The sequence below is a fragment of the Meles meles genome, chromosome 2, assembly GCF_922984935.1.
Source record: "Meles meles chromosome 2, mMelMel3.1 paternal haplotype, whole genome shotgun sequence".
Lineage (NCBI taxonomy): Eukaryota > Metazoa > Chordata > Mammalia > Carnivora > Mustelidae > Meles > Meles meles.
The window spans coordinates 64,673,703-64,695,341 of NC_060067.1; the positions used below are offsets into that span (position 1 = coordinate 64,673,703).

The 21,639-nt window shown below is 47.0% G+C and overlaps 1 protein-coding gene across 2 annotated transcripts in view; it reads left to right on the forward strand.

The window, feature by feature from the left end:
- The window catches only part of STK32B (serine/threonine kinase 32B), a 436,152-nt gene that overhangs the window by 323,729 nt on the left and 90,784 nt on the right, over positions 1-21,639 (forward strand). For both annotated transcript variants that reach the window (XM_045986344.1, XM_045986350.1), the window contains one exon: positions 11,256-11,293. In XM_045986344.1, coding sequence (XP_045842300.1) covers positions 11,256-11,293 — 38 coding nt within the window. The remainder of the gene's footprint in view (positions 1-11,255; positions 11,294-21,639) is intronic.

Here is a 21,639-nt window from a genome sequence, read left to right on the forward strand (position 1 = left end):
AGGGACAGGGGTGGGAGGTTGGGGGAACCAGGTGGTGGGTAATAGGGAGGGCACGTATTGCATGGAGCACTGGGTGTTGTGCAAAAACAATGAATACTGTTACGCTGAAAAAATAAATTAATTAATTTAAAAAAAAGATATAGTTACTTCCTCACAATCCTGGAGGCTGGAATTTGAGATCAAGGGGGTGGGTTCTTCTGAGGCCTCTCTCTGTGGCATGTGGACGGTCGTCTTCTCCCTGTGTCCTCATAGGGTCATTCCGCTGTGCCTCTCTGTGTCTTAATCTCTCCTTCTAATAAAGACTACAGTTAAGCTGGATGAGGGCCCCCCCTGATGGTCTTGTTTTACCTTGGTTACTTCTTTACAGACCCCATCTCCAAATACAGTCACCTCCTGAGGCCCGGGGGGTGAGGACCCCAATGCATGAATTTGCAGGGGGACATGATGCAGACTGGATCATGGCCCCCCAACAATGCCATGTCCTAATCCCCCAAACCCTGTGAATGGATATTTTTATACAGCAAAAGGGACTTGCATGCATGATTAAGCTGAGGATCATGAGATGGGAAAATTATCACAGATCATCTGGGTCCAGTATGACCACAATTGTCCTTATAAGAAGGAGGCAGGAGGGTTGGAGTTCGGAGTAGGAAATGTGCAGACAGAACCAAGAGACTGAGGGGAGCCGAGGCAGGACCACCAGTCAAGGAGAGTGGGTGCCTCTAGAAGCCAAAAGGCAGGGAAACAGATTCCCAGCCCTAGAGCTTCCAGAAGGAACACACCTTGTTGACACTTGATTTTAAGCTCCAAAGACTCATTTTGGAGTTCTGACTTTAGAACTATGCTAGAAAAAAATCTGTTTTGTTTTAGGTCACTAGGTATGTAGTAACTCGTTGCAGCAGCCCCAGGAAGCAAATACAGGTTTATGAGGATGAATGAAGCAGCAAAGGCTAGTGCCTGGAAACCTCAGGGTGAGGGCCAGAGTCACGCTGGGCTGTGGCAGCAGGCTGGGACATGGGGACGCAGGGAGGGGCCATGAGCCAAGGAGATGCTACGTCCCGCAAACTGGGTGGCCTGAGACAATATGAATTTATTCTCCTGCAGTTCAGAAGTCCAAAACCAAGACGTTGGCATGCATGTCTCCCCTTGGGGCTCTGAGGGAGAACCCCCCCACACCTCTCTCCCAGTGCCTGGCGGTGCCAGGCGACCTTGGCTTGTGGCTGCCCGACCCCGGGCTTTGCCTGTCTTCACAGAGCCTTCTCTGTTTGCCTCTGTGCCTTTTCCTCTCCTTACAGGGACACCAGTTGTTGATTTGAGGGCTGACTTAAACCAGTACAACTTCCTTTTAATTACCCCTGCAAAAACACTATTTCTAAATGACATCAGACCACAGATACTCAGTGGACACAAATTTGGGGGACACTGTTCGAGCCGCTCCTACTCCAGGAGGAGGTTGCTGCTGAACCCTGTCCTAAAACCTACAGTGTGGGGGGCCGGTGGTAGTGGGGAGGGCATGCCACTGAGCGCCGAGGCTTGGCTGGGGTTTCTTTAAAGATTTTATTTATTTATTTGACAGAGAGAGAGATCACAAGTAGGCAGAGAGGCAGGCAGAGAGAGAGGAGGAAGCAGGCTCCCTGCAGAGCAGAGAGCCCGATGCGGGGCTCGATCCCAGGACCCTGAGATCATGACCTGAGCCGAAGGCAGCGGCTTAATCCACTGAGCCACCCTTGGCTGGGGTTTCTAAACACGCGCCTGCGCCTGCGGATGGTCCTGGGCCTGTGAGCACCACGCCCCACTCTGCGTGGCTCCCTTATGACTTTTCTGGGGGGGAATGTCTCCTCTTCCCCTGCTGTTGTACAAGGATGAAGGAGTCCTTGGTTGTTTAATGCCTCCAGCTGATGGATTTACAAGTTGACAACCACGTCCAGCGTTCCCATTTTATTTTTGAGACGATGTTAGAACTGGCCAGAGGCGCCGTAGGTACCAGAGGGCCATTAAGGGGATTTATGTAAGAAAGGAGAGAGTCAGATTTATGTTTTGTAAAGCCGTTCGGGTCATATTAAAAAAGAAATACAACCCTGTGTGGGGGTGTTGTAATAAAGAAACGTATCCTGAAATACAAATTATGTAATCGTATTTATCGAACTGGGTACTTATAGGCACACACAGGCTCAGGACACTCCTCCAGCTGTGACTGCCTACTTTAGATTCCGGGAACTCATGCATTTTCTTCTTGAGATATTTTTTTTTCTCCCAGGCAGAGAACATTGATCTAGAAACCGGGCGCCATGCGAATTGGGTCTTGTCTGCCAAGAGCTGAACTCTGACCCCCTGTAATTGTTCTTTGTTCATCAGTAAGATGGGAGCAGTGTCAGAACTAAGGGAGGTGATATAGGAAGGTCTGTGTTCGTACCTGGCGCAGAGCAGCCATAGTCCGTGTAATATCCACATACTGTGCAATAAATTGCCCCTGGCTCGAAGTGAGCACTTGGTACAGGTTATCTGTTAATATGACCCATACTACTGTTAACATGAGTGCATCATGTCCAGGGGTCTGGGGTTTTTCCATCCATGATCCCTGCCTTCCGCAGGAAGCAGGAGAGAGAAGAGAGAGAGAAGTAAGATTTGAGTAGCTATGATGAACACTTTAATTGTCGTTTCCCAGTTTCTAGAACAGTCCATGCCAGTATGGTGAGATCCAAAACAGGAGAACCATGGTCATTGGCTTCCTGTCCCACATCCGTTTGCTGGTGGATGAGTGCAAGGCCCTGCTCAAGCTGGCTAAGACAGAGGTCAGCAGTGAAGGTGACTCCTCCCAGTCCCTGCAGAGCCCCACAAACATCTCTGCACCCTTCCCTGGGGCTCCTCGTGTTAGCCCGGCCTCACACGGATGTGTATGCCTCTCCCTCTGTTAGCAGTGAGCATGGCTCCCTTGGGCCTGGCCCCATGCTGGTCCCTCCCCTCAATCCTCACCTAAATCAAGCAGGGTCTCTGGTGTTTAGCCAGACCACAAGGAAAACCCAGGAATTCCCTCTGAGGTCTGAGCACCTGAAGTTGCATTCTCCATCAAATAATGCTCCTCACAATTGGCCTCAACCCACCTCTATAAACTCACCTCTCTTCATCACAGCCTCTTCCCACCACTCCGGCAAGCCTGTCCCCCCTCTGCCCAGAGCTGCGCTAATGCCCTCCAGAGCGTTCCTTATTGAACAGCGGCGGAACACAGACGTTTCTGGATCAGACGACTGGCTCATTGAATTTGTGTATTAAAATACACCAGGACGTCTGGGTGGCTCAGTTGGTAAGCATCTGCCTTCCGCTTGCCTCATGATCTCAGGTCCTGGCATCAACGCTGCGCCCAGCTGGAGCTGAGCCCTGAGTGGGGAGTCTGCTTCTCCCTCGCCCTCCACCCCTGCCCCTTGCTCTCTCTCTCTCTCTCTCTCTAGCACTCAAAAGAAAAAAAATGAAAATAAAACATGATAAAGGTAAATTCCTGTAACAGGACGTACATAAGGTGCTTTAACAACATGCAGAATAAACACCACCGGTGCCAGACAATCCTTGCCTTAACTGCATGCAGTGCATACCCTCCAGCTAGGAGTGCGGAACCCAGCAGACCCGATTGTGGATTGCGGATTGCTCGCATAAGGCCTGAGCAAGCAATAGGCGGGAGGCCATCCAGGGATGCGCCTTTTCCCACCTCCACCAGCTACCTCCCTGCATGCCAGCCGTGCATTTCTCCACCCATCCCCCTCCCACGCTGTCCCCTTGGTAAAATAGCCACAGATTTCACTTCACAATTGTGGCTTTTCTCCCGTTTTTGTCTTCATTGCTGCGCACGATTGCTGACTGAGGATGCTCTGAGGCGCCTGCAGAAAGGTCCTCACTGCCCTCCCTCGCCGTGGGGATCGGAGCCACTCCTGTGCTGTTTTTGTTTTTGTTTTTGTTTTTAATAGTCCACCTGACATTTTATGCTTTGTTTTATTTGGGGGTTGGAGAATAATTCAAGAGCAAGAACTGGGTTTTAGAGCCTCGCCTGCATGCTTTCCAGCAAAGTGCCGGTTTGCCCAGCTCTGAAATTATGAGCCTGTCCTCAGAAAACGTCGTCACAGCCTTCAATCCATGCAGAACTCCTAACGTGCCTTCCGAACGCACGAGCCCATTTGGAACGAGATGATGCACCAGTGCTGAGATACCATCAATGAGAAAAATAGAGCTGGAGGAAATGGCCCTGAAACCGGTGACCCTGCGGCTCTGATAAGATGCTCTGCACCTAAAATGCTATTCTTATTAAATCCCAAGTGACTCAGGCTCTCTGGCTGGTTTGTCTGTGTACCTTTGCTGGAGTCTGCTTGGTGAGTCTCCTATGAAAGAGATCTTTTTTTCTTTTTTTTTTTTAATGTATTTATTTACTTAAGAGAGAGAGAGAGAGAGAGAGAAGCAGACTCCCCACTGAACACAGAGCCAAATGCTATCTTGGGACCCTGGAGATCATGACCTGAGCTTAAATCAAGAGTCGGACACTTCGCCAGTTGAGCCTCCCAAGTGCCCCAAAGGAGATCTAACTCCCATTCCCAAAAGCACGTTTCCCGAGTGCTCCCCAGCTCCACAGAAACAGCAGTGATGGTGACCCATCTTTTTCTGCACTCCTTTGGTTTGGGGGCCGGGCCCGGCTGGCTGTTGGCAGCTCGTTATCTTTTCCCTGCAAGAGTCAGAGAGGGGCTGTTTCCATTTTCCAGATGAGGGAACGGGGCTCAAACTGCCCAAGATCATACAGCTAGTGCAGCTCTATTCTGTCGCTGCATAACAAACCGCCACGAATATAGCAGCTTACACCAACTTTCGTTGACTCTCTCAGCTTCCATGGGCTGGGGTCTGGGCCCAGCTTCACTGGCTTCTCTGCTCAGCCACAAAGCTGTGGTCCAGGTGCCCAGGGGCTGCACTCGTCTCTGGACCTCTCCCAAGCTTCCATGACTGTGGGCAGATGGCAGTCCCTTGTGGCCACAGGACCGAGCTGCCCATCTTTTTGCTGGCTCTCAGTGGCTATAGGCACTTGCAGCTCCCACCGTGTGGCTTGCTCGCATGGGACAGTGCCCATCTTCTGGCTAGAAGATTGAAATTGAGATGTCAGCCAGGCCATGCTTCTCCGAAACCTCCAGGAAGAATTCCTTCCTGCTTCACCCAGCTCCTGGTGCTTCGTGGCCCTCCTGGACTTCCAGCCACAGCTCTCCAATCGCTGCCTCTGACTTCAGGAGCTCTTCTTCTGTCCTTCATGTCTGTGTGTCCAACTCTCCCTCTCCTTTCTCTTATAAAGATGGAAGCCGTGGGGTTGAGGACCCACCCTAAACACAAGAATCCTTAACTAATTCCATCTGCAGGGCTCTGTTTCCAAGTACAGTCACCTTCTTGAGTACCAGGTAGACATGAATTCTCGAGGACACTGTTCACTCCACTCCACTCCATAGGTCTGCCCCCCACCTCGGATTGGCTCTGACACCCTGATCCCTGCTGTCCTAGTGCACGGCCGTTTGTTCTCCAGCAATCCCCTTCCACCTTGTCTTGGCCTTGGGGCCACACTTGCCCCTACACTGTAGGGTCTCTGCCCCTCCAGCACATGGCACCTGGATTCTGAGCTTCCAGAGGGTAGAGAGGATGTCCCGAGCCTCTGCAACCCCCAGCTCTTGGGTATTTGCAAAATGTTGATGGAAAGAAAAGGAAGAGGAGGACAGAGGGATAGAAGAAGGGAGACAGGGACAAGGCACAGTGAGAGCCACGAGAAGAAAGAGGAGGGAGTGAAGAAGGGAAAGGAGCAGGGTCAAAACCCCAGGGGGCACCAGAGGAGGCTGTAGCTTCTGGCTGTGGTCCTTGCAAGCATTTTAAGATTCATGCTTCCTAGGCCATGACCACCTCCTCCCTGCTCTCCACACCCTAAACAAGGTCATGTCAGCCCTTAGGGGATTGCTTTAAAATAAAATAAGACAAAATCTGAGAAAGAAATCTGAGAGAGAAATAAACGGTAAAAGACTCTCAACTCTAGGAAACAAACTGAGGGTTGCTGAAGGGGAGGTGGGTGGGAGGATGGCGTATCTGGGGGATGGGCATTAAGGAGGGCACATGATGTGATGAGCACTGGATGTTAAGTAAGCTGATGAATCACTGAACTCTACCTCTGAAACTAATAATGCACTTTATGTTAATTAATTTAATTTAAATTAAACTTAAATTTTTTTTTAAATTGCCACTATGTCTACGTTCTTGACAAGTACTTATTTTCTCTTTCCTTGAAAGACCTCCTAGGAGGCGCCCTATACAGGAACCAAGTGCTTGCTGGTTTGATACACAAACCTTTGTCTCTGGGATCTTCTGCCAAAACAAAGGTTTTAATTTTGTTCTCAAGCTCATCCTCCCCATGGGGACTCCGCGAATGGTCTCTGTTCACTGTGGATGTCTTGTGAACTCAGCAACTGTAAGGGTTCATTTATTAATGTGCACCAATAGTCATGGCTCAAAAAGTTCCCGTGAAAATAAAAGTATAAATATATAGGTTGAGTGTTTCTTTCATCCCCAAAGCCACAGACACTGCATAACATGATTATAAATAACCATGGCACATTCTCGGGTAGAATTACTATTTGATAAACTCAGGACCAAACACTTTTTATTTCGAAGCAAGCTGTCATTAGTCTCAGAAGATTTGACATTTATGATAAATGAGTGAGTGGGGTTTGCCTTTCTCAAGTCTGTGGTTTTAATACAGAGCTTTGGAAAGTGTGTCCCTGCTAATGAGAGTAAATTGGGACTGAAGATGTCAGTTGAGTTTCTCAAACGCTATTTTTGTGTTTGGGGTTTTTTTACATTCATTCTTCCATCCTCCCTCATTCATGTTTCCTGTGTGTTGTCAAAAGCTCTCTCTCCTCAACCAAACTTTATCCAGGCTTTTGCAACGAGGCCTCAACTTTTGGGCTTTACTGTAATCCCTCTGTTGCCCAGTGTTAGTGAGGTCTGATGATGTTGCTTTAGTGAAAACCCTCTCCCCTTTCAGTATCTGGTCAGGTCCTCATCCCCCAGGTGATGTCCAGTGATCCAGCCACCTTCAGCAAGAATCCTATGGGGTGGTTTTCACCAAACCCCCCTCCCCAGATGTTTCCAGTCAGTAAGTTTGCATCCATGACCCCAACCTACCCCTGGGCTATAAATTCCCACTTGTCCATGTTGTGTTCAGAATTGAGGCCCATTTTTCCCCTACTGAGATTGTCCGGAGTACAGTGTCTTCTCACTCCTGAACTGCTGTCCCACTCTGATTTTTCTCTAACAGTGTCTACTAGTGAGTGACAGACATCTTGCTAAGCACATGGAGCAGAGGTGAAGAAGGCAAACCCCTATCCTGAATAAGCACAACTTGGAGCTGGAAGCCCTTTGCTCTAATGGCCATGTACAGTGGAACTTTTCAGAAACTCCCCAGCCCCTGCCCTAAAAAAAAGGATCAGCAAACTTTCACCCCAAAAGACCAGATAATAAATATTTCAGGCTCTGAGGACCACATCAGTCTCTGTTGCACATCCTTTTTCCCCTTTTTGTGTGTGTCTTATTTTGTTTCTACAACTCCTTAAAGTTATACAAGCCCTTCCTAGCTCACAGACCATACAAAAACTGGCTAAGGGCTGGAAAGACCAGGTGCTCAAAGAGTGGACTCGTGGAAGTCTTGAAACCAGAAATTGTTAAGAATATTCAGGACGATTTTATCAGATGCTTTTTCTGCATCAACTGAGAGGACCATGTGGTTCTTCTCTCTTCTCTTATTGACTTGTACCAACGCCCGGCTAGCTCAGTCGGTAGAGCATGAGACTCTTATTGACTTGTGCATGACATTGATTGATTAGCAAATGTTGAACCACCTTTGCATCCCAGGGATAAATCCCACCTGGCCATGGTGGATAATCTTTTTAATGTACTGTTGGATCCTATTAGCTAGGATCTTGTTGAGAATCTTGGCATCCATATTCATCAGGGATATTGGTCTGAAATTCTTCCTGATGGGGTCTTTGCCTGGTTTGGGGATCAGGGTAATGCTGGCTTCATAGAAAGAATCTGGAAGTTCTCCCTCTGTTTCTATTTTTTGAAACAGCTTCAGGAGAATAGGTGTTATTTCTTCTTTGACTATTTGGTAGAATTCCCCCAGGGAATTCATCAGGTTCTGGGCTCTTGTTTTTTGGAAGGTTTTTAATCACTGCTTCAATCTCCTTACTAGATATTGGTCTATTCAGGTTGTCAATTTCTTCCTGTTTCAGGCTTGGAAGTTTATAGGTTTCCAGAAAAGCATTAATTTCTTCTAGGTTGCTTAACTTATTGGCATATAACTGTTGATAATAATTTCTGATGATTGTTTCTATTTCCTTGGTGTTAGTCATGATCTCTCCCTTTTCGTTCATAATTTTATTAATTTAGGTCCTTTCTCTTTTCTTTTGGATTAGTTTGGCCAGTAGTTTATCAATCTTATTGATTCTTTCAAAAAACCAGCTTCTAGTTTCATTGATATGTTCTACTGTATCTCTAGTTTCTATCTCATTGATCTCTGCTCTAATCTTGATTATTTCCCTTCTTGTGTGTGGGTTGGCTTAATTTGTTGTTGTCCAGTTCTTTAAGGTGTAAAGAGAGCAGGTGTATTTGGGATTTTTCAGTTTTTTTGAGTGAGGCTTCGATGGCTATGTATTTCCCCCTTAGAACCACCTTTGCTGTATCCCATAGGTTTTGGACCAATGTGTCTTCATTCTCATTGGTTTCCATGAATTGTTTAAATTCTTCTTTGATTTCCTGGTTGAGCCAAACATTCTTGAGCAGGAGGGTCTTTAGCTTCCAGTTGTTTGAATTCCTTCCAAACTTTTTCTTGTGGTTGAGTTCCAGTTTCAAAGCATTATGGTCTGAGAATATGCAGGGAATAATCTCAATCTTTTGGTATCAATTGAGCCCTGATTTGTGACCCAGTATGTGGTCTATTCTGGATAAAGTCCCATGTGCATTCGAGAAGAATGAATATTCTGTTGTTTTTAGGGTGGAATGTTCTGTATATATATCTATGAGGTCCATCTTGTCAATGTGTCATTCAAAGCTCTTGTTTCTTTATTGATTTTCTGCTTGGATGATCTGTTACTGAGAGTGGTGTGTTAAGATCCTTTACAATTAATGTATTCATATCAATATGACTCTTTGTTTTGATTAGCAGTTGGCTTATGTAGTTGGCTGCTCCCATATTGGGACATAAATATTTAAAATTGTTTTATCTTCTTGGTGGATAGACTCTTTAAGGGTGATGTAGTGTCCTTCTGTATCTCTGACTATAGTCTTTATCTTAAAATCTAATTTATCTCATATAAGAACCACTACCCCAGCTTTCTTTTGAGGTCCATTGGCATAGGAGATAGTTCTCCATCCCTTCACTTTCAGTCTGGATGTATCTTTAGGTTCCAAATGTGTCTCTTGTTAGACAGCATATGGACAGGTCCTCTTTTTATCCAGCCTGCAACCTTGTACCATTTTATGGGAGCAGTTAGGCCATTCACATTGAGAGTGATTATTGAAAGATAAGTTTTTATTGACATCATGTTGCCTGTGAAGTCCTTGTTTCTATAGATTGTCTCTGTAAATTTCTATGAGACACATAGATGGTGGGACAGAGTAGAGAGTCCAGATATGGACCCGCAACTCTATGGCAAATAATCTTCAACAAAGCAGGAAAAAACATCCAGTGGAAAAAGACAGTCTCTTCAATAAATGGTGCTGGGAAAATTGGACAGCTATGTATGGAAAAATGAAGCTTGACCATTCTCTTACACCACACACAAAGATAAACTTGAAATGGATAAAAGACCTCAACGTGGGGCAGGAATCTATCAAAATCCTAGAGGAGAACATAGGCAGTAACCTCTTCGTCATCAGCCACAGCAACTTCTTTCAAGACATGTCTCCAAAGACAAAGGAAACAAAAGCAAAAATGAACTTTTGGAACTTCATCAAGACCAAAAGCAAAGAAAACAGCCAACAAAACAAAGAGACAACCCACAGAATAGGAGAAGATATTTGCAAATGACAGTACAGACAAAGGGCTGATATCCAAGATCTATAAAGAACTCCTCAAACTCAACATTCAAAAAACAGATAATCAAGTCAAAAAATGGGCAGGAGACATGACCAGACACTTCTCCAAAGAAGACATACAAATGGCTAACAGACACTTGAAAGAATGTTCATCATCATCAGCCATCAGGGAGATTCAAATCAAAACTACATTGAGATACCACCTCACACCAGTTAGAATGGCCAAAATTAATGAGACAGTATACAACAAGTGTTAGAGAGGATGTGGAGAAAGGGGAACCCTCTTACACTGTTGGTGGCAATGCAAATTGGTGCAGCCACTTTGGAAAACAGTGTAGAGATTCCTTAAAAATTAAAAATAGAGCTCCCCTATGACCCTGCAATTGCACTACTGGCTATTTACCCCAAAGATACAGATGTAGTGAAAAGAAGGGCCATCTATACCCCGATATTCATAGAAGCAATGGCTACAATCGCCAAACTGTGGAAATAGCCAAGATGCCCTTCAATGGATGAATGGATAAAGAAGATATGGTCCACATATATAAGGGAATATTGCACCTCCAGATAGGATGAACACCCAACTTTTGTATCAACATGGACGGGACTGGAGGAGATCATGCTGAGTGAAATAAGTCAAGCAGAGAAAGTCAATTATTATATGGTTTCACTCACCTGTGGAACATAAAGAATAACATGGAGGACATTAGGAGAAGGAAAGGAAAACTGAATTGAGGGAAATCAGAGGGGGAGATGAAAGCATGAGAGACTGTGGACTCTGAGAAACAAACTGACGGTTTTGGAAGGGAGAAGGGTGGGGGGATGGATGACCCTGGTGGTGGGTATTAAGGAGGGCACATATTGCACAGAGCACTGAGTGTGGTACATAAACAATGAATCTTGGAACACTGAAAAAAAAATTAAAAAAATAGAATATTGAGGAAGAAAATACTCATACAGTCGACTTGCAGTTGTGCAAAACAAGAAGGACGGGAGAACACAAGCCCTCTGTTATCCTAATTATTTCCCTGCTCCCTGTCTGGGCCTCATGCTGAGGGAGAGACAGGCACTCTGATGTTGTCAGGCATTTGTCCCCAAGCATCATGTTGTCGTGTGCTCATCAATAGAGATCACATTGTCAGCCTATTTGTTTTCTCTTACAGAGACATCAAGCCAGACAACATCTTGCTGGATGAACACGGTAAGCCCGTTATGTATGCTTTACAGAGACTCTTCCAATGGGAAGTTTGAGGCTCTGGGAGACTGAGGTCCTGGGGAGTTGGATTTGAGGGCTGACTAGAAGGCCTTTTTTGTTAATTCTGGTGGAGAAACATCTGTGTAATTTCTGGTCTGTGTCCTGCACAGTGAGTCAAGCCCAGTATATTGGAAGATCTCATGTCCTGGTGGGAGGATGATGGGGCAGAAGCGGGGATGAGATGTAGGGCTGGAAAGTTCCCCCACCTGTGGATCCGTGGCTTCAGAAAAGTCACTTACCTCTCTGAGTCTCAGTGTCATCTGTGAAGCAAAATGGTGTCCACCTTCCAGATTATCATGGGGATCAAAGGGCATCCTGTCTGCCTGGCAAGCCAGGAATCAGGAATCAATACCCACAAAGCCTTCCCTCCTCCTGGCTTCTCAAGCCTTCATGTGCCTATAGGCCCTGATTCAGTAGGTCTGAGGTAGGGCCTAGCATCTGCCTCTCTAACGGCTCCCAAGTGAAGCCAATACCTCTGGTCGATGGACAACACTTTGAGAAGCAAGGCTCCATGCCCAATTTTGATCTCATTGGAATCTCTTGGGGGACTTTGGAAGAATCAAAAGCCGTTCCCTGCCTTGCTTCAGTGAGCCTGGGCCTCTGTGTTTTGGCTCACTCCCAGGGCTGTGATGCCTATCACAGTCAGGACCATAGGTCTAGGGCATGACCCAACAGTGCACGGCCCAGCTGATCTGACAGCCTACGGTGACATTGCAGCCAACTGGCACAGCAGCCTTGAACACTAAATTCAGTGACATTGATATGGGGGCCTCATCCCCAAGGGCTTTCGGGAGGATGAGATGGAGAGAACAGCTGGGGAGTTTCCTAGGGGTGCTGCCACCTCATGCCTCTTCTACACACCTCCTCTGAGCCTCCCTCCCTGACCCCAACAGGTACAGGCTGTGGCTCCTTCTAGAAGCCCCTCTAGGACCCCATATGTGTGCCCAGTGTGTCGTGGGGAATCCTGCCCCATTGTGTAAGCTCCTCAATACTGGGAGGGGGAGCAAGAGTGGTGGAATTTGGGCTCAAATCTCCTGCCAGAAGCCAAAACCAGCCTGGGTGCTTTGGGGCAAGGGCTTGAAATTCCTGTGCTTTAGAATGAATGGTCAATGGTGACCTTAAGATGCCAGGGGAATTGGGTAGAGTTGAGGATGCAAATCAAGGCCCCCATTAGCATATATAGGTCAAGATCCCCAGATGTGGTGCTCAGCTGACCCCCCAACTGTCCATGCATCTTTGGGCAAATCACTTCACCCTTCTGAGTTTGGGTCTTCACAGCAGTAAATGAGAAGCAGTAGGGCCTTGCAGGGATAAGACAAGACAGTGAAGGTCAGCTGCCAGCATGGCATCAAGGCATAAAAGGTGTTCAGAAACAGGTGAGTGGTAGTGACAAGGGGCCCTGGCTGGGTTATGCAGGACAGATAACAGGGATATCCTGGAAGTCAGGGGTCTGGACTCAGGGTCCTGTCCCAACAATTGACAGAGACCTTTGGGTAAAGAACTTCCAAGGCCCTGAATATCTTCCAGAAGCAAAATGAAGGTGAGAACACAATTCAATAGGAATAATTCAGCCATTTCATCTACAAAGAAATGAGCCCCAAGCCCATATGACTCCCTAGTTCATGCCTGATCCTCCCAGCCCCTGGCCTCTGGGCTCCTGCAGCCACTGCACACAAGGACACAGGCAGGCAGCCATCTTTATGTTTCCTCATTCTTGAGCTCTGGATCTCCATCCATCCCTCTCCTACTCCCCTTCCACCCTCATTCTTACCTCTCCACTCAGCCCCTTTCCACTTTCCTTCCAGACCTCCCCCCAAACTCTCTGAAAGCCCCGTCCTCCACCCTTCCCACATGGCTTTCATGGTGTCCTGATCCCACCTCTGGCTTTGCAGCATCTCACATACTCCCCAAGGGTCTGTGGACCCACCCTCCTCACTCTTCTTTAAGCTCCTATTTCATTGGGACTTCTCAGTGTTAGGACACAGCACTGAAACACTATTTCATACTAAAGAGTGAATGACTCATTCACCATCTCCATCTTTAACATTTATTGAGTGCCTTTTCAGGCAGTGCAGAAGGGATATTTTGGAGCAGGGAATTCTCCATAGAACACAAGTCTTCTCCCCCAAGAGACTGCGGCCATGGTCCTCCTTTTCCTGATTTATCTCAGGAGCCACTCATTTGCGTTTTTCTTTCTTAGTCATTTTTGCCTTTTTTACTGTGGGCTCTATTGAGGTGTGATTAACAAATAAAAAAATTATACTAAGTTGCACAATGTGATATTTTAAAGGATTACAACATAATGATTTAATGTATGTATGTATATATTTTGAAATGATTACCTCAATCACATTAATTAGCTATCCATCACCTCACACAGGTACCTTTTCACATTGCGTATGGTAAGAACACTTAAGATTTACCTTCTTGGCAAGTTTCAAAAATGTAATACAGCATTACTAACTATAGTCTCCATGAAAAACATCAGATCCCCTTGACCTTTTGTTAATTGCATTACAAAAAATTACAGAACAGATGCTACGTGTTGCTATTTAAAGAGGACTGGGTTTTTTAAAGATTTTATGTATTTATTTGAGAAAGAGAATGAAAGAGAAAGATCACGGGGGACGGAGTGTGGAGGAGGGGAGAGAGAAGCAGACTCCCCACTGAGCAGGGAGCCCAATGTGGGACTTAATCCCAGGACCCTGAGATCATGATCTGAGCTGAAGGCAGATGCTTAACCCATTGAGCCATCCAGGTGCCCTGCTATTTAAAGAGTTAAATCGTGGATCTCATTGACTATATTCTCTGAGAGCAAGTTTGTTGGCTGTGTTTATAATGAAATATAAACATAATTAAATAAATGCATTAATATCTTAGTAATAACATTCAAGTTCTGCTGTTTACATAAAATCCAATGCTCTCCGATAAGCTTTTCTGCTCCCTCTGTGTCTGCTGTCCTTTCTGATCCTTCAGACTGCATTTTGTCTTCTCGAACAGGGACTGTAATTCTCTTCTGAGCTGTGGGGTATTCTTGGCCAGCAGCTAAAATAAAGAGAGACCATACCTGGAGTAAAATGAAGTTGAAGGAAGAAAGACCATCTTAGGGAAGCATGGGGAAGTGGGTTGAGTATAGGTTAGGGCTGAGGGCACACAGCTCAAGGAGATGGGGATTTAAAGCTGCAAAGGAGAGGGGAAGGGTTACTTCCTTTTTCTATTGGGACAATAAGGCTTCCATAATGAATAATCATATGACTTTAATGCATAAGCAGGGACATCTAGTACGCTCACAGATCTATGGGTTAAGCTTTTGTAGGCAATTCTTGCTCCTAAGACTGAGGTCAGGTGGGGTCAGCTGTGCAGCTCTGGCGGTGTTGGCTGTGCTCATGTCTGAGGGTTGCCTGGTTCTGGCTGGTACATGGTTGGCCTCAGCTCTGCTCCTCATGGCTCATCCTGCAGGTGGCCAGCCCCATATGGCCTCACAAGGCCACAGTAGCAACAGAAGCATAGAAAGCCCATCCCCTCAAGCCTGTATCACATTTGCTCCCATCCTAGAGGGCAAAGCAAGTGATGAGCTGACCTAGAGTGGGGGTTGGGGGGACAGCACGGTAACCCAGCTAGGTGTCTGAGACCAAGCAGGGAGAGAGGGGGAGAGCTGCGGCAGTTAACACATCTGGAAGAGACGAGTGAAAATGGAAGAGTTTCCTGCACAGATGGGCCCGTGGGTCTTTTCCATCTGGGGAGCTCCACTCCTGCAAAGATGAACAAAGAGTCAAGAGTTGGAAAAGCCTGCATTTCTGGCCTGGGTGTCCCTAAGGGCCCTTGTTCGAAGCACACTGATGCTATAGCCCTTGACCTGTGAATTTCAGGAAACTGATCCTTTGATTTTTGCAAACCTGTCATAGGCCACCCATTGTGCCAGGTGACCCAAAGGACAGAGTCTAGGGTGGTTGTTATCATGTCACCTGGGAACTGTAAAAAGTACTGGACAGAGCCCCACCCACAGAATTGATTTATTTTGCAGGAGGGAGTGCTGGGTGGGGGAGTTTTTAAGGTCTGTGGTGCTAAGGTGTAGCCAGGGCTGAGGGAGGGACAGAGAGCAAACCCACAGGGTCAGTGCTGGGACAGGGCAGGAATGGGATTGGGTGAAAATAGAAGGACCGGGCAGGGGGGCTTCCTGGTCCTGCAGTGTGAGTGGGGTCAACAGAACATTTGGGAGCACGTGAAAGCAGGAGGCCATGAAGAGCCCGCACAGTTTAGACTTCTCACAGCTGGCTGTGAAATGTTTAACTCGCCTGGGCATCAGAAACCTGACCTGAATCTTAAGCAACAGGTAACACAGCAGCTGCCCCAGCAGAGGAATTCGTTTTCTCATTGTATTAACCATGTCTTTTTTTCCTGAATCCTGATGCCTGACTTCTTCACATCAGGGCCACAGTCCACCTTCCCCAGTCACCCCAAGTCCAAGCACTAGACAACTAGGGACAGCCCCTGTGCCCCAGAGCCCTTAAAATTATTCATATCAGCCAGTCCTAAACCTGCTTGTCCTGCCTCACCCATTCCTTCCCACAGAAACCAACAGAAAGGCCTCTGCCCATGTTTGCACCCTTCTCCCTCAGCTTTGTGGTTGATCCCACAGTTCCCCATGTGGGCCCCCATGGCATGGCATGCCCACTTCTCTTGGGAATGATGAGAAACAAACTATCTTTTCTTCCTTCCTTCCTACTTTCTTTCTTTTTCTTTTTCTTTCTTTTTTTTTTTTTTAGATTTTATTCATTTATTTATCAGAAAGAGAGTGTACACCCAAGCAGGGGGAGCAGCAGGCAGAGGGAGAAGCAGGCTCCCTACTAAGCGAGGAGCCTAATGTGGGACTTGATTCCAGGACCCTGGGATCATGACCTGAGCCAAAGACAGACTGTCTTTTCAATGGCAGTCATCTCCTGATCTGTTGGCCTTACTCTTCCTCAAATTTCCTATTAATTGATGTGTTTTAGAGCACTCCATAACTGGACTTGCTTCAAAGAATTGATCCTTCGTCGCTAACATATTTGTGGATAAATGTGATGAGTCTTCCCCAAAACGTCAATGGCCAGCAATATCAAGACTCCCTTGTCCTCTTGTCCAAACTTTTTTTTTTCCCGAACATATTACAGGCTGTTTCCATCATGCCTGGAGGGAGCGACAGGACCCTCAGACATTAACAGAGTGGGCATGTGTTGTTTCTGATGTCTCAGATGCAGGGATTGGAGCAGCTGAGAAGGAAGTGGGGGACAGCCACCCAGGCATATCGGGGGCAGGGGCAGGGCTGTTTCTAAGCCTGAAGAACCAACAGCAGTGTCATTATTTAGAGGGGGTTCCAAGAGTTTAAGACAGAGTGCAGGAGTGAGGTTTAATTTCTGGGTGTCCTTGGGAGGTTTATAGTGCAGTTGTTCTCAGAAGGCTGCAGGGAAGAGAAGTTTCTGCTGCAGCAAAATGCCAGCGATGGGGGTGGGGAGTGGTGGGTAGCAGGGATCTTAAATCCCTACTGACCCAAGTGTGGGAGTTCCTAACTCCAAGAAATAGCCCCCGTCTCTGTTTCCCAGGGCTGCTGTAACAAGTCCAACAGGTTGTTGAGAGGCTCAAACAATAGAAATGTATTGTCTCATCTTGTTGGAAGCTGGAAATCTGAGGTCAAGGTGTTGGTGGGCAGAACCATGGCCCCTCAGAGGTGCCAGGGGTGGGTCTGTTCCAGTCCTCTCTGCTAGCTTAGGGCAGTCCCTCGGCAAGGGCAGGATAATTCCAGACTCTACATGGTGTTTCCCCAGGTGCATGTCTGTATTTAAAAGTCCCCTTTAATGTGGAGAAAGGGGAAACCTCTTACACTGTTGGTGGGAATGCAAGTTGGTGCAACCACTTTGGAGAACGGTGTGGAGATTCCTTAAGAAATTAAAAATAGAGCTTCCCTATGACCCTGCAATTGCACTACTGGGTATTTACCCCAAAGATACAGATGTAGTGAAAAGAAGGGCCATCTGTACCCCAATGTTTATAGCAGCAATGGCCACGGTCGCCAGACTGTGGAAAGAACCAAGATGCCCTTCAGCAGGCAAATGGATAAGGAAGATGTGGTACCTATACACGATGGAGTATTATGCCTCCATCAGAAAGGATGAATACCCAACTTTTGTATCAACATGGATGGGACTGGAAGAGATTATGCTGAGTGAAATAAGTCAAGCAGAGAGAGTCAATTTTCATATGGTTTCACTTACGTGTGGAGCATAACAAATAACATGGAGGACATGGGGAGATGGAGAGGAGAAGGGAGTTGAGGGAAATTGGGAGGGGAGGTGAACCATGAGAGACTATGGACTCTGAAAAACAATCTGAGGGTTTTGAAGGGGCAGGGGGTGGGAGGTTGGGGGAGCCAGGTGGTGGGTATTATGGAGGGCACGTATTGCATGGAGCACTGGGTGTGGTGCATAAAAAATGAATTCCGTTACGCTGAAAAGAAATAAAATAATAATAATAATAAAATAAAATAAAAATAAAAGTCCCCTTTACATAAGAACACCAGTCTTACTGGCTTAGGGGCCCACCGCACCTAGTAGGAGCTCATCTTAACCAATTACAGCTGCAGTGACCCTACCCATATGAAGTCACATTCTGAGGTCATGGGAGTTAGGACTTCAACATATGAAGGGACAGGGAGGTAAGGAACACAGTTCAACCCATCACAGCCCCATCTTCCCCATATGATTTTAACAAATAAAAAAACAAGGAGGTGGCAGATAAGGGCCACATATCACCTTCATTGCTGATAAAAGCTTGCATTTGTGTGAGTCAAAAGGGGCTTCCTGCTCCAAGACTCCAGAAAGAGGAGGATTCACCTCCTACATCCAACCCAAGCTGCTCATATACGACCAAGAGCTCAGAAGACCAGATAAGACCAAGATCTTGGAAGACCAGGGGTCTGCCCAGGCAGAGCTCAACTCTGTAAGGCTAGTTTGTGCATCCCAAAATGACCCTTCACATAATCTCTCCTCTTCCCTTGGGGGAGTGAGGAAGGGGTAGAGAAGGGTTAAGACTCTATGGAGGTGAAATCCTTCCTTGTGAAACTGTGAGTCTCTATGTCTCTGCTGACACTGGGTCCAAATTCCTGCTCTGCCTGAAAATGATAATCTTAATCACTTTTTGTTTCCAGAACAGTATTTGATACCAGGCTGGAGGCACAGGGAGCCTGGCCCCTCGCTTCAGGGTGCACGTTTGTATGGAGGAGAGGCTTACATCCTGGACCGACCATGAGGGTGAGCTGTAGGGAAAGCAGTGATCTGGACTCCCTCCAGGCTGAAGTGGAGGCAGCGCCACGTCCCTCATGTGCATAGCAGTCTGGGCTGCAGGGCCCTCAAGAGAAAGCAGCTTGATGATGAAGGGAGGTGGTGGGACTTGAGGTCAAACCTGCCTGGGGCTTGGATTCTGGCTCCGGGACCTTGGGTTGGATAGTCACTTCTTCCTAGCTGTTCACACCAGTGACGAGGCCACCTTGACAAATGTCCAGCCTCAGCAAAGATCCCTATTGACCCAGCCTGTCCATCCTTTGGCTCAGTCCCAAATAGGCAGACTCTGCTTTCCTTCCACCCTGCAAACCTCTCCTGAGTGTATGTTGTTGACAGACCATAAATCTCATCGAGAACTGTAGTTGCACGAGAGCCAGGAAATGCTCTCCCTCCCCCATTCTGGCCTTGTGATACAGGAAGTAGCAAAAAGAGGAGTGGAATGCAGTGAACATAGCACAGTGTATAAGTTTGTTGAATCACTGTGTTGTACACCTGAAAAAAATGTAACATTGTATGTTAATGATAAGGAAGGAAGGAAGGAAGAAGGGCTAGAAAGGGAAAGAGAAGAAAGAGGAAGGAAAGACAGAAAGACAGGAAAGAAGGAGGAGGGAGGGAGGAAAGGAAGGAAGGAAGAAAGAGAGAGAGAACAAGAGAGAGATAAGAAAGAGAGTCAAGGATGCTAAGTGTCAGGAGATCATCTCCAGCCTGGTCCTACAGACTCGTTCAGAGCAGATCAGAGCTGGGAAAGCACTTTGAAAACCTACAAATGGTATTCATTGTGATTAATCCATGCAATTGCATAAAATTACATGTGCAACACAGAGTGTGGAAGGAGAGGGGACTGATCAGGCGGCCTTCACCATAAGGCAGGGACTAATTTGTTGTCCTCCAATGTCTATGAAGATTAGTGGGAGGGGAGAGTGCCCAGGGTGTGTGATCCCGAGTAGAAGATCAGGGCCAGTGTGACACCACACTGACGTCTCAGAAGTACGGTAATTACCAGCGGGAGCCGGGAGCCTGCTGTGGGTCTCATCAACCCTGATTTCTTCCCCAGGGGGCTTCCAGCTGCTTCTCTTGGGCAGCGCCACTCTGACCTCCGCTTAGGAATGACGTAGTCCCTGCAACCCAGAGAAGGTGGGGACAGAGGTTCACGAGAGACTTTACTCCAAATTCAAGTCTAATGAAAGGGAAACCCGCAGGGAATAATGTGGGAGGTGAATTCCTCTTGTAGACTGCCTTCCATCCGCACTCCCGGTCTAGTGCCCCCTAGTGGTACTACCCCAGCACCCACTCCCAGGAGTTCACGGAGAGGCATGTGGCATCCAGAGGATAGATCCAGAGAGAATTCACTCTGCTCTAGTACTCGGAGCAAACCTCTTCTTCTCCCAGGTGTGGGCTTGTAGGTCTCAGTGAGATGAGTGCACTTGCCCTCACACCTCGCAGGAGGACTTCATTACAGGAACTGAGAGGGGAGAAAGGAAGGCAAAGAGCTCAGAGGACCGGAAATTGGTATTTCTGCAATGTAGCTGCAGAGGAAGAAAATGAAAATGCAGCAAAATTCAAGAAGGTTTTGGTGCCTTCTCTAGGAACGTGTCCAGGAGGTGCCAGAGCCAGCCTGTGAAGCGGTAGACACTGGTGCCACTGAGGTGACTGGGTGGTGGCAAGGCAATTATAGCCCCAAGGAGGGACTGTAGATGTGTCTTCAGCACCCTGTAATTCCCACCATCCCCACCCCCTTAGTCCATGACACAGATCCCTGGCATTGTGGTTTCAAGCCCTTCCTTCCCTTGATAATGCAGACAGAACCCGCTCCATAAATAGTCCCTGCATGAAGAAATAGGTCAGAGTCCTTGAAAGTCATGTGGCCGTCCAATATTTTTATACTCAGAAAATAGCCCCAGTTACAATTCCTCATAGTGCCAATGCTGCCATGAGCACCCGTGAGCACAGAACTCATGGAGAGGGTGGCTGGTCCCACCCTCTGAGTTCAGGTGGAGAAGGTGACATTGCTGAAGTCTTCACAGTCAAAAGTTGATATGGAATGTCATCAACTCCTGTAAATATTGTGATGGATCTAAGCAGTAGGGAATGAAGAAAGGTGACAGGATTTGCTCACCATATCTCTTTCATTCAGTCTCTTATTTGGTCAATCAGTTACTCAACAAAGACTGATGAATACTCTTCCCAGGCCAGGCCATTGATAAGGTACTGGAGACAGAAATGAGCAAGGCAAGATTCCCGGGTTCAAGGAGACAGACAAGGTGACAGATACAATATGGTGGATGCTAAGATGGGAATGACATTGGAAAAGAGTGGAGGGCCCAGGAAAGAGACCTAAATCAGTCTGCTATGGCTGGAATGCTTGTGTTCCCCCTTTAAAATTCCCGTTTTGAAGTCTTAACCCCCAATGTGATGATACTTGGAGCTAGGGCCTTTGGGCGGTAACTGAGTTTGGATGAGGTCATGGGGTTGGAGCCTCCATGATGGGATTGATGCCCTTAGAAGAGGAGGAAAAGGACAGAGCCCTCTCTCCACCATGTGAGGATATAGCAAGAAACCTGCCATACAAACCAGGAAGAGAGCTGTCACCAAGAATCCATCCATGCTGGCACTCAGACCTCAGATTCCCAGCCTCTGGGATTGTGGGAAATAAATGTTTGATGTTTATTTTTTCGCCCCAGCTATGGTATCCTGTTATAGCAACCTGAGCCAACTAAGACAACAGTCAGATATCCCACTCTGTGGTAGTGAGTTTCCTGTTGGTAGAGATATGCAAGCAAAGGGTAGATGCACATCCACCAATACTATAACTCTAAGGCCAGGTTTTGAAGAATGAATGGAAGTCTACTAGGCAGAGGAGAGAGATGAGAATTCCAAGTACTGCCAAAGGCTTGGAGGTGAGATGAGTTTCCATGCATTCAGAGAAAGGAGAGAAGCATGTCTGGGGTATACCAGGGTTGGCGCTATGATTACTGA